The 14,164-nt window shown below is 26.9% G+C and overlaps 1 protein-coding gene across 2 annotated transcripts; it reads right to left on the bottom strand.

The window, feature by feature from the left end:
* Nucleotides 1-164: 164 nt before the first annotated feature.
* On the bottom strand, nt 165-9,827 carry LOC107442195 (RPA-interacting protein alpha). Of its 2 annotated transcripts, none has more exons than XM_016055695.3 (7): nt 9,566-9,827; nt 9,210-9,356; nt 9,052-9,124; nt 5,002-5,107; nt 4,367-4,430; nt 2,874-3,011; nt 165-635 (listed from the first exon to the last, which is right to left on the bottom strand). In XM_016055695.3, the coding sequence occupies exons 1-7, from the start codon at nt 9,659-9,661 to the stop codon at nt 606-608; spliced, it is 654 nt and encodes a 217-aa protein (XP_015911181.1). In that variant the 5' UTR covers nt 9,662-9,827; the 3' UTR covers nt 165-605. The 2 variants fall into 2 exon arrangements, with proteins under 2 accessions (XP_015911181.1, XP_015911180.1); XM_016055694.3 differs by lacking the exon at nt 165-635 and adding an exon at nt 1,252-1,516 and having other exon boundaries at nt 9,566-9,811.
* Between the last annotated feature and the right edge of the window lie 4,337 nt (nt 9,828-14,164).

The raw sequence follows: 14,164 nt of genomic DNA, 5'->3' as shown, positions 1-14,164 counted from the left end.
TAACGCTACTTTTTCTTTCATCATTTTATGCATTGCACAAATATTATAATGTATTTGTACAATGCCAATGCATAAAAAGAAAAGCACACCTAATCAATGCTCACATACATTCATAAATTTAAACTAAATATATTTGTTCTAGCAAAATTAAATACAAATCAGAATTAAAGTTACAATTTTTATTGACTTTTTCTGATAGTCACAAAAATGCTATACATTTTTCCCAAACATTCAAAAAATATACATGAAATAGACTTTTATACAAATAATTTGCATACTGACAGTCTTTTTAATAACACTGTTATATTTATAATGCTGTTACTTATTTAACACTGTTACTTTTGAAATAATAAAAAAAATAGCAAGTTAGTAACATAGATTAACTATCAATTTTCAAAAATTTTAAGGAAATCTGAGTTTTAAATACAATTAATTTGTGATTTATGAAAAACACATATTGGAAAGTTTGATGATCAAACATTAGAAAAGTTTTAAAAAAACTACACATAAAATTATACTCTATAAAATATAAAAAAAAGGTAATAAATTGATAAAATTATTTACAAAATATTTATACAAATATAATACATAATCGATGATATTGATCAAATTATTATAAACATGAAGTTACAAGCCTGAAAAATAAAAATCACTGTATTAGAAAATACAGAGATTGAAACATTATTAACATTTCATTTTAATAAACTTTAATAGTAAATAGTTTCAAATGTAGAAAAAATTCTATAAATGGTTTTTAAAATTAACAAATTTCAAATACACTTTTAGGAACACATATAATATTCATTTTCTTTCGAGCCAAATATTTGACTTAACTGAATACTAAAATCCTTCTATTTTACAGAATCTTCCATAAAGTCAAATATTTTCAGTTTATTTTATTTATTTTAATATTTAAATAACTACTAAGAAAGAATTGATGCTTAAATGATAATCTAACAAAGCAACAAGGGTTACACTGATTTAAACTAATTCTCTCCAAAATATATACCTTTCACTAGAATAAAATTATTTATGTTTAAAGAGTGATAATCCATTAGTTGCAATTTAGTACATTTTTCTTAGCATTGTGACAAAAAGAATTTCTGCTACCGTTACAAAATTTTATGGCAGGGTCTTTAAAAATAGCTATGTACAGCAATTTTCATTACTTCATTGTAACACACTAAGCTAATTCCTTCACAGTTGTTCAAAGCTTTGTTATACAATTTTGAAAACTTTTTTTAATAATTTCTGGATCTACATCAATAAGCTGCTAACTATAAGCCAATTGATTGTGTTTGCCTCCTTTTGAATTCATCCACAGTTCTAGTGGGAAAAGAAAAGCCATCCAGTGTAGAAACTGGCTCTTTTTTTAAAAAAAATATTAGTTCATCAGTACATAAATTCCCTCTATTTCTTTCAACACTAAATATATTTTGACTATATAAACACAATGTTCTATCAAAACATCTAAGAGCAATGTAACTTCTGATAAGGTCAAGTAAAAAGTAAAACCCTAAAATAAAATCATGAGAATTTATTTACAAGCCCCATTTTTAAGCAAAATCTGAGTTTATAAAATTATTATCCTTAAAAATAGATAAGATTTTAAATAAATACTGCACAAACAGCACACTGCTTCTTTCTCAGGCCATCTATTACTGTTGTCTTTAATTTTAATTTCTAACTTAAAAGGTACAAAGAGATAAATAATAATTATGCCTGTTATAAAGAATTTTGTGGTCAAACTTCCCAGTTATGACATTAAAAATTTTCGGGAAGCTAGCTTCATTTACTGGAGAAAAAAAAATTTAATTCCAAAGTTAACATAGCTTATTTTATAAAAGAAATAGTTTTTGAAATGTGTACAAATCCAAAATGCAATCATAATATTTAAGATGCAAGTTTTTGAAAATGCCAAATACAATAAAATAAAAAACATCAACTACCTATGTTGCAAAAAGATTTTTTCAACATTTGTTCAGTTAGAATAGTACATTGGCAAGGGAAAAATAGATTTGAAGTGAAAAAAAAAGCAACAAAACTATTATTCTTAATGAAGCAGTTAAATAACAGTTAATTATTAACCAATCAAAAAATGTATAATTATTTACTGCAATTTATTAATTTTTTATTTATTAATTTCGTATTGATGCAAGATCACATTTGCGTATGACATCCAGAGAGTATGGCAATTAAACATTTGCATGCGCGTAGACAGGGCCAATCACACAGCATAAAATTGAGTTGCGTTAGTAGGTGATAGGTGTTGGTCAAACGCAAGTGCGAGTATTTAGATACTATTGCGAGTATTCGCGATCACAACACTTGAATACGTCCTTTAGCGGGGAGGATTTTTTCATGCTTATATTAAGTTTTCATTTAGTTCTATTAGAATCATTAGTGGAGTGTCCCGCAGTTGACTGATCGTTAAGACACGGTTCCCAGCAGATCACCGAAGTCAAGCATCACTGGCTGCGGTCAGTGTGCGGGTGGGTGACCACTTGGATCAGTCTGCGTAGGGACCGAGGGTGTGCGGTATTGGTCCTCGTTAAACTGTGCTACCGTAAAGTGCTCGACTTCGCGCGCAGGTCGTCGGGCTACCGAAGCGGGGGTGCCATCCCCTCCGCAGAGGATCAAAATTGTGATGGCATGTCTTCGGATCATCCTCCGGGATGTTTCCCAGACCGTCGCCAATAGCCCATTGTACAGCTCTAGTGCGACGTAAATTAACTACTACTACTACTTAGTTGAAAATATCTTTATTTAATTATTGTTATTATGTTAACTTACATTATTTTATATTCTTTAAAGGCAATACAAATATTTAGTACTTAAATGATACTCATTTAAAAAGAAAAGTTTTTACTTACTCCACATGTCAATACAATATTATTAGCATCCCCGAAATGAATTTGAGAAAAACTAGGAGTTTCATGGCATATTTCCTCATGCTCAGTAAGTCCCATATGCAAATTCTCTTTTAAGTGTGACAAAGTAAGACCATCTTGCTGAAAGAGAAATAAATGTTTATTTAATTTAGACAACAATATAATCTAAGGCAAAAAAATAATATTTTTATATTAATGAAATTATTTTTTAACTCACCAAATATTTCTAATAAATCAAATAATAAAAGCCAAATTTATTTTTCAATGTTACAAAATTAAAACATTAATACTTATCATATAAGATTGGAATTTAAAAATAACTCACACACAAACCATTCACATTAACTGACTAATTTAGTTATTTTTATTAAATTCTGCTTATTGTTATTAATTATCGAATTATCATGCTTACACCTAATTCAGATCTAAGCAATATTTCAAGAAAGTACTTTAGTCTGAGCGAATGCAAGGAAAATTTTTGCCTGAAAAACATAAACGTAGGGAATACCAGCAGTGGCCTTTAACCTGAAAATGTACTACAGTCTGAAAAGGTGTCAGGAAAGCATACACTGGGAAATGTCCCTTAACCTCAAAAACAAATTTAATTTTTAAAAAGTAACTCATCTATGAACTGCTAAATTATTGTATTTAATCTAAATTAAAATTTCCACATATATTCCTGCCTCCTAGTAAATTCATATCTAACTTATAAAGTTGGATTAAATTAGTTAAACATAATAAAATACAGCTAAATTTTATTGTTCATTATGTTTACCAAATTTCATTGGTAATTATTACTGGTCAATTAAATGGAGAATGTGAGGAATTTTTACAAATCAATCACTTTAACAATATAAATTCATTATTATTAATAATAATTGCTGCTTAGTATTAAACATAATGCATAACATATATCTTGAAAGAAAAAGACCCTATTTTTTATTTATCTTCATCATATTTTTCTCTCAATTAAAAAGTACATAAGCCGTGAATCATTTAAATCATAGATTCATAAAAAATTTCTCTATTAGAACAAAAGGAATTGATAAAATCTTAGCTCTTACAAAACTTGATAAAAGTGAATTAAAATTTTTTAAGAAGTTATCTTTATTGAACATAGTTTGTTGTACTCAATCATTTGTCTTCACTAAGTATTATAAGCCATAGTAATCTAATAAAGAGAAAAACAGTTTCAATTTTTTAATTTCACATTAATGGCTCATAACTTTCACTAAATCATCCTGATGTTCACAATGCATTCACTAAAATATTAGAAAATTATAGAAATGTTTTTAAAAAATTATTGTGTATTTTTATTCTTTTAAACAGGTTTTTTAAAAATATATATATATCGCTTAAAACAAGGCCAATATTTTAATAAATAGATAATTTAAGAATGGGATTTTTGAATTAAGACATTTAAATTCAATGCTATAAAATCTTTAAAATATAATGTTTTTAATGAAAGTACTCACTTTAGTGTCAATTCTCATTCCACATGCACAAAAAATAACTGATACATTCTGGTGCAATGGATTTCTAATAAATATAAACAACACCTTGTAGTTAAACATCGAGAATATGCAATTTAAATTAAGCAGATGAAATATTTAAAATACAAATATATAAAAAGAAATTAAATAGTTTATTACCTTAAATAAATTTTTAAAAAAACGGTTAGCAATATCAAGTTGTAAAACAAAATCATATTTACTAATTACATTGATTGATATCTACTGCTAAAACAAAAGGAAAATTATAATTACATGAAAGAAAAGTTTAAAAAAGGAAAAAGAATGTAACAAATATTAATAAAATATTATTTAAATTATAAATATTGATGAATTTTTTCATTCATAACAATTATTTCAGATCAATTATAAATAAATAAAAAATATTATTAAAATTGTTTATCATTTAATCTTTTGTAACAAAATATTATACTAAACATTTTCTGGTGTTAAAAATATTTTCCACAAATTTTATGGAAAGCAATATATTATTTAAAGAAATAAAAGCACCCAAAATACATTAATTTTCATTGTTTTATGTTTTCTAGAACAATAAAATTACAATTAAGAGCAAATACATTAAAGCAAAAAAAGTATACCTTTGGCAAAGAGGACAAATAACTTCCTCTTTCTGTAACCAATCAAGAGCTGATTCTAAGCTATTAGTTTCTGACAGTGAGCTGTATTCTTCAATCCACTTTTTTTCTGAAGAAAAATTTCAAATTAGCTGAATTTACAATAGATAAACACTAAAGATAATAAAATGTTCAGCCCATACTTAGCAGGTTCTCAGCAGTTTAGTTTTCAATATCCGGTTCGATCAATTTTTTTTTCCCCCAATGACAAAAATTATGTCTCCAAATATTTCAATGAACCAGTATAAAAATAAAACTTTTAAAATATTGAAATGAATTTAAAAAAGAATCACTTTTATACAACAGTAATGATTTTGTATAGTAGATCGCATAAAAAATACCATTACATTAGGGGTGCACAACCTGCGGCCCTTCGACTACTAAAGCGCGGCCCGCGAGAGCTTCTAAACACAAAAAAAAAATTTTAAAAATGGCAATTTTTAATCGCAATTTTTAAGTCATCACGTTTTGACACAATCAATTTTATCAGATTCTTTAGTAAATGTACGTTTAACGCACTTTCTTTAAGCCGATTTTATCGTAAATATAAATTATTCTTTTAAACAGTTATTTCCCCTTTTCTACGTGATTTCGAAAATCCCGAATTTTTATTACGACGCGAGTTTCAGATCGCAAATTTAAATAATCACTTTTTGTGCACTTTATTTGTGACGATTTCATCTTAAATCTAAGTGATTTTTTATCTTTTTTTTTTTGCAATTCTTTCTTTTTTTTCAAAAATTTTTTTCGGCAGTTATTGCTATGCGTTCCCACGTATTATAAAAAATTCCAATTGTTCTATTACGACATGCAAATTTTAAATCATGCATTTGAAACGCTTTATTCGTGCTGCGTGCAGCATAAATATATTTTTTATTTCTATGCTTTTCCACATTATTTTGACGATCCCGTTATTTAACTATGTTATTACGACACATGATTGTTAATCGCGAAATTAAATAATCCATTTTTGATACAGTATTTCGGTACAGTTTTACTTTAAATCCTAGTTATTTTTCCTCCGTTTTTATTTCCGCAACGAATATGATTTGGGTCGAATGTGGTATGAATTGTGATTTGATCAAAAATCAAATATTCGGTAAAAAAAAAAGAAGAAGAAATCGACTGAACGTCGTACACTTGGGGCCAAATAGCAAAATCTTTTAGCAGCATAGCAACACTGAAACTAAAATTTCAATGCTCAGAATAATATTTCCTGGAAAAACGTATTCATAAATTAACTCTAAAAAATAAGGCCAATCAAGAACGTTTTTGAAAATGTCGAAAAGCGAAACAGAGAACATAAAAATGAATCATAATTTTTGAAAAAGAATTTTAAAGCTGAACATCTCAGTTTTTCAATTACCAGAAAAAGCCAAGAAAAAAGAATTAGGAAAGAAATGCTATTAAAAATTACCACGTTATAATGAAAACGTCTAAAAAAAGGTTATTTTTAATTTAAAGAAAATAAAAAGATAGAAAAAAAGCGTTCTTAATTTTTTAAATGAAAATCCTATGCTGAAAATCTCAATTCAAATTTTTCTCATTGCCATAATTTTAGCAGAAAAAAATTGCTATAAAAAAAATTTTATTAGTAACTTTACTTAAAAAAAAAAAAATGCTGAGTCATAATAAAAATGCCTTAAAAAAAGAAAAACAGAAAAAGCAAATTTTTCTTAGTTCCTGAAACAAAACTTTAATACTGATTATCAAACTTTTCTATGTTACTGGTTATTTATATTACAGTACAGGGAAAGAGTGATAATAAGCTCAATTCTCAAAGTATTGAAAAAATGACAAAATTGACTTGTCTGATTATAATTTTAAAAAAAAGGAAGTAATATCTATAAAAATTCAAAAATTAAAAAAACTTGGAAAAATACATTTCTAAAAAATATTCTGCCGAATATTTGACTGATCATTCAACCAACTGAAATTTTCACAGAAGGGCCAAATACTCGTTACATCCCTCCCTAATTTAAATGCAATGTTATTGCAACTTGAGAAATTCATAAAATGGCGGAAAACGTGAATTTTTAAACTGCTCACTGTTTGTAGTTTAGATTTCAATTTTTTGTTGCTTAAGTGATCTTTTTCGATAAAAAAAAGGAAAATGTTTACGATATAAAAAATCTAATAATTAATAAAATAAAATAATAAAGTACATTACAAAATAAGCATTGAATTTTATTTTGAACTATCACAGTTTTGTTTTTATTTTAGGCTTTTGTTTAAAACCTATAAATTTTCTTCAATTAAAATATTTAATTTGAATTTATATTACTTAATTATGACTAAACTTTTTCCTACTTTCATTCTGTGGGCATTGCAGTTTTTTTTTATTTATTAGAATTTAATTCTAAAATGAATTTTCGTATTGCATGATATGATAAAAAAAAAAATTTCTTTTCTTCAATGTTTATTTATTTTGATAAATCTATTGTTCATATGATAAAAATAGCAAGTTTTTTTTTTTTAAAAAAAAAAGTATAAGTTTTTTTATTTTTGAATGAATTCTAATAATGGAACACTACTAAGTTATTGATATTACTAAGTTTATTGATAAAAAAAATGGAACGCTAATGTTTAAATAAACATTATTACATTTGTCATTAACATGTCTAAATAGATCTGCGGCCCTTTGTTAGCCAGCCTGCTGTGCAAGTGGCCCTTCACTCAAAAAGGTTGTGCACTCCTACATTACATTGTTACTTATCCTTATAAATGTTTAGTTTCCTATTGAATTAAAACATTATAATGGGGAAACTGGTATTCAAAACTATGTTTGCACTTTATTAATGTATTATATACTTCTTAAACTTACATAATACAAAGAAGGAAATAATTCATTCCATTACCTACAGTTAACTTATTCTTTAATATTTCATTTTCCAAAATAAGGTTGAATAGAAACATAGAATAAAAACAAATAATGAACAAATATAGAGAGTATCACTAGAAAGAGTAGCTTAGAATTTATCACATAAAAAGGTAACTTAGCTATTTATGGTAAATTCTTTCTAGTTCTAAGAATCGGTGCTTGATAGTCTTCACAGTGAATCAGACATTCAATCTCTCTGATATTTCAAATAGTCTGTTTTTATTAAATGACCAGGTGAAACATAAAAACGTGTTGCTAACTTCAATAAATTTGATGTTGCAAGAATACAACATGAACAAAGGTGTCTCAAACTTATATTTTCAGAAAGGGGGAAATTCACTACTAAACAAATAAAATTTTAAATTTTCCCAGTTTTTCAATACCTTTAGGAACAAACAAGGATGTAGGGATTTTTTGTCAAGTAAAAAAAAATTTGCTATAATTTTTTTTAATTCCTCATACAATACAAACTTACTGGTAAAAATGAAAAGGAATATTTTCTGTTATCTTAAATCTAACACAACTTTACATGTCAATTTGTTTGAATTTCTTAAATTTATGGGTACAGTCTTAAATTTAGTTTTATACATTAGAATTTCAATTTATTTTGATTTTTGTAATATTAACATGTATATAGATCATTCAATAATTCTTTTAAATAAAAATGTATGTGAATTCTCTTTTTCTCTGCTAAAAAAAATTGTCATCAAAAATTTTAACAATATATAAACATTACTGAAGAGGAAATAAAGCTATAATTTTGGAGGTGTATTAAAACTAAAGAAAACTGTGTACTGAAGAAATATTTTCTACAATCCTGGGCACCAATATCATAGTTTCCTGAACTAACTCATTAGGGTAATGTAATTTTATACTGAAAGCAGTAGTTAGTAAATACCCTGCATTAGTGGTTCAAAAAAAAATTTAAAAAGTGTTTTCTAGGTATTTGGTAAATCTCATTTGGCAGTTAAAATAATCTAAAAATTAGAAACCTAAAAATATTGAATCTTGATTATAATAATAATTTAAAAACTTACATTAAATTATTTTAATTAGCTTTAGCTAAATTTTGACTTTAATAATAATGTATCTCAATATATTAAATTAGAAACGCAATAAGTATCTAAAGTTACCTTCTTCCATTAGCTCTTTTTGTATTTCCTGTAATATCGATAAAAACTCATCAACTTCTTCACATTCTAATTGCTAAAATTTAGAATATTATATTATTAGTAAAAAGATAAAAATTAATAACATTTACAATACATAAGGTAATAAAACATTCTCATACATTTAATTTTAAATGTCCAGGCTGAATAGATAAACTTCTTATATCTTCTGTCATCAGTGCATCAACTAGTTCATCTGATTCTACTCCAATACCACGAAATTTGTCCACTAATCTTCCACGACTGGATTTTAATCTTTGGAAACATTTCTGTATTTAATAGTAAAATTTAAAATTTATATAAATAACAAATTTAAATAGTAAAATAGTCAAATTTCAATAGTAAAATTCTGTGTCTCATTACAGAGCAAAAAATAAAATAGGCACAAAAACAAAATGTTAACATACCAAAAACAAAATGTTAACAAAATGTTAACAAACATAAAACAAAAATAAAGTTTAAAAATAAAATATCTAACCATGCGAAACGTTTCTTTCCAAGGAGGAGTTTTCATTTTATAAAGTGAATGATGGTTTAACAAACGCTGATTTCCAATTACTTTAGGGGAATCCATGTATAGAGAGATAAAATATAGTAATTTTAAACCTTATCCGCTGTCTGCGTTTTTAATAAAAAGAATTACATACGCAATTTAATTTACTGTAATGCCAAATTAAATCATAAAGCAATTCAAACTGTTTAAATTTCATTAAAAAAATTATTTACTTGTAGGGGAGCTTATGGCTGTCTATATCTGCTCATCTGAAGACTCATTAAAAAATAATGAACATTACTTCTGTGACGTAAAGTTTTCAAAGGTCATTCTCACTGCATGCGATTCAAATACCACCGATTGCAGTCGAGGCAAGCGAGGGAAAATGACAAATATAAAATTTAAGCCACGCGGTTGAACTTTTTGTTATTTTAAATTGTACGAAGATTCAAGGAACAAACAATAAAATTAAATCATATAATCACTAATACAAAGCTGTCATTTCTTCCTCCCCCTCATTGTATCGAAAATATATCCCAGTTCTCAAACTCGTTAGAAAAAAGTCAAGTTCTTAAATTTTCCAAAATTGAGAAGTATTTACTACGTTTAAAATAAAAAATTGGAAAAAAAATTAATATAAATTGCGTGTTCATGCTAATTTTTCAAAGAATCTAAGAAAAAAAAATTTCTTTTGCTTACAGCCATGTACTAAGCAAGTGCTTCTTTCTTAGCACAAGGCTGCAAATATTTCATAAGCAATATTCGAAAGAATACTTCTAAATTATCTATAACATATTTTTTTCAAAGATAATTATTCTTACCCCTTCTTCAAATTATTTCTCGGATCAGTCTGCGTAGGGACCGAGGGTGTGCGGTATTGGTCTTCTTTAAACTATTCTGTCGTAAAGTGTTCGACCTCACGTGCAGGTCGTCGGGCTACCGTCCATCCCCTTTGAAGAGGATCAAAATTGTGATGGCATGCTTCGGATCATCCTCGGGGATGTTTCCCAGACCGTCACCAATAGCCCGAACTACAACAACAATTTTCAAATTATTTCCATAAGAATAGGAAAGTTAAAATCTTCATTACTACCACTGTAAAAATTACCGTCGAACCGAGAGCTTAGAGCTCAATTATTGAATATCAACCTTATTACTGCCCTGGAAAATGATTTAAAGTGAAAAAAATGCTAATTTTTTCAATGAGTCAAAAAATTTATAATAACTGTTTCTTTTTTAGAACATTGCTGCAAATATTTCATAAATGATATTCGAATGAACTTTTCTAATTATTTATAATATACTTTATTACCCCTTTTCTTTACCCTTTTTCAAAGTATTTTCATAAAATTGAAGAGGATGGAAATTTCATTATTACCACTATAAAAACTACCTTTGAGCAGTCAAACTGCAGAAAAGAAAGGAAAGAAAAAATATATTTTTTTTTTAACGGAAAAAAAATTTACGACCCTAATTTTAATATTTCAAACTTCATTTATAAAAAGTGTTGTACATGAGTGACGTGCTTAGGGTGTTAGTGAAGCAAGAATTTGTATTGATCAATCTCTTTTCTCTTAGAATACTTAAAAAAAGTTTTTTTATTTCATTTATTTTTTTTTCCTGTGATACAGTATGGAGGCAAAACTAACAGTCTCCATCGACCACAATGCAACTAAATATAACAAGTGCCGATCAAAAAATTATCTGTCTGTCGCAAGCCGATGACCGCATTTTTCGTCGAAACTGCATCCCATGTGCATTTATTATTACTTTTAATAAACATGGAATTATTACAAATATTACATAATATTCTAAAAAGTACTTTATTTCTCGTTCGTTTCTAAAAACTTTTTTCATTTTAGAATTTAAAAGTGAACCTTGTAATATTTACCATATTTTGAGAAATGCTTCAAAAGAAATTTCGTACATTATTAACCTCAATTTTTTTCCTTCTTTTTTTCTTCTTTTTTTTATTAAACGTTAAACACTTTTACTTTTTTTTAATGCACTATATGCCGTATAATATCACATCATTGTGTTATATGTTTTAAAACGTAACCACTGTTAATAATGCTACAGGTGACCACTGGAAAAATTTTCTAATCTTGCTTGGTACCATCCATCAGCTTATGTTGGTCTGGAGCTCAGTTACCCATGGTAATAGGCTGACTGATAGGAATGCATATTCTTCGATCGTATTATCTCATAATGGTTTGAAATCCGCTCTAATAAAAAGTAATTCTTTAATTTATGCTAATCTGACATGCGAATCTCACACTGCTATTTATAAAAAAGCCTTTAGAAGTATTGTTCTCTAAACATTTTATTATTATTATTATTAACCGATTGAGATCAAATTCAAATCAATCGAGCCAATGCTTTCAAAGCAAATAAGATTTTGTGTGAAAATACGTCTAAGTTAAAAAAAAATTATCTTTATACATAAAACCCTTATAACTTCCAAACTATTAATCCTATGCACTTTTTATTTATCTTTTATATATCATTCGATTGAATGTAAAATAAGCGTAAGAAAAAACTATCACACTTTTGTCCATGCAGAGAGAAGAGAGAAATGTTGGGCAAGTACAGTCGGAAAAAAAAGAAAAAAAAAAGGAACACCCTGAATGATTTTTGTTATGAAGATCAGATATCACATACTAAGACTCAATCTTAATTATTAGAGGGACAACCCATAAATGAGGACACAATATTTATTTAATTATAAGAGAGAGAGCAATCATAAAAGTGACATACCAATCGAAGTGCTCCAGGATAAAAATTAGGGAAAATCCTCCAAATTAAATCCGTAATATGATTCGTCTAAGTGAATGAGAGAAATGTGAGTAATTACAATTGATCTATATTGATCTATTAAATAGGTCGAGAGAAAAAGTCTTTCTCACGATTCAAATAAAGAGAAAAATCAAAAATGTAAATATCTTACATCAAAAAAGTCAAATAGCTTGAAGCTAAAAAGAGATGTAAAAATTTGTGCACTTTACAGTTTTAATATTTTCGACTATTATTAAATTAAATAATAAATAATTGTTAAAAAATATTTTTTATATTGATTTATCATCGAATAAAAGAATTTTATAAACATGCGCAAGAATGCTCAGATTCACTTTAAAAGTTCTAGAAATGTTTGAAAATACGCAAAATATGAAATTAACATTAAAGAAGCCGAACTTTCGGCCGTTATCCTGCCTTAACTAGCTGGAACACATTTTATAGACTGCGGACCCCATGTTTTGAGGAACAGAAATCTGAATCCGTCGAAAAAAAGTTATGTTTATTGAAGGAAAGTATGTTTTTCTGTCTGATTTCATAAATTAGAATATCGTCTACCTAAATTAATTTATATTATACTAATTTATATCTCTAACATATAAAGGTTAGACCCTCGAATCATTAAGATTGAGTCGTAATACGAAAAATCCGAGAGTTACTCAGATTGGGATTTTTTTTTTTTTTTTTTTTAAATATAATTTGCACTTTGTACATAGATATAAGTACGAAGTTACGCTTTTTATACCTTTAGAATGCTTTTTACTTCTATAGATTTGTGTTCAGTCAGTCCTATTCGATTGAGCGTAAGAAATACAAAAGAAAGACACCTCACTTGTCTACATACGCGTACACAGGCATAAGTAAAAAAGTATACTTTTTTACACATGCAAACTCTGATAAGTTTATTAAATAGGGGTGTATCGAGCGGGGAAGAGTAGACCGATCGGCCTATCGACAAATAAGCCTATTGATTTTTTTTCCGTCGGCATTTGATTCTGATATTATATTTTTTTTAAATTATCAAGAAGACCTACTGAAAAAATATTTAGCTTACGGACGAATTTCTTTTCTCTTTTTTTCATTCAANGATTCAAATAAAGAGAAAAATCAAAAATGTAAATATCTTACATCAAAAAAGTCAAATAGCTTGAAGCTAAAAAGAGATGTAAAAATTTGTGCACTTTACAGTTTTAATATTTTCGACTATTATTAAATTAAATAATAAATAATTGTTAAAAAATATTTTTTATATTGATTTATCATCGAATAAAAGAGTTTTATAAACATGCGCAAGAATGCTCAGATTCACTTTAAAAGTTCTAGAAATGCTTGAAAATACGCAAAATATGAAATTAACACTAAGGAAGCCAAACTTTGGACCAAACTATCCTGCCTCAACTAGCTGGAACACATTTTATAGTATGCGGACCCCATATTTTGAGGAACAGAAATCTAAATCCGTCGAAAAAAGTTATGTTTATTGAGAGAAAGTATGTTTTTCTGTCTGATTTCATAAATTAAAATATCGTCTACCTAAGTTAATTTATATTATACTAATTTATATCTAAACATATAAAGGTTAGACCCTCGAATCATTAAGATTGAGTCGTAATACGAAAAATTCGGTCACCAGATTAAGAGTTACTCAGATTGGGATTTATTTTATTTTTTTGTTTATTTTTTTTAAAAAATATAATTTGCACTTTTTACATAATACTTCGTACTTATACTTTTGTATAAGTATGAAGTTATGTTTCTTATAGCTTATACTTAGTATGCTTTTTACTTCTA

The sequence above is a fragment of the Parasteatoda tepidariorum genome, chromosome 3 (genome assembly GCF_043381705.1).
Source record: "Parasteatoda tepidariorum isolate YZ-2023 chromosome 3, CAS_Ptep_4.0, whole genome shotgun sequence".
NCBI lineage: Eukaryota > Metazoa > Arthropoda > Arachnida > Araneae > Theridiidae > Parasteatoda > Parasteatoda tepidariorum.
The sequence above is the reverse complement of the archived record's forward strand: the minus strand, read 5'-3'. Positions and strand labels throughout refer to the sequence as shown.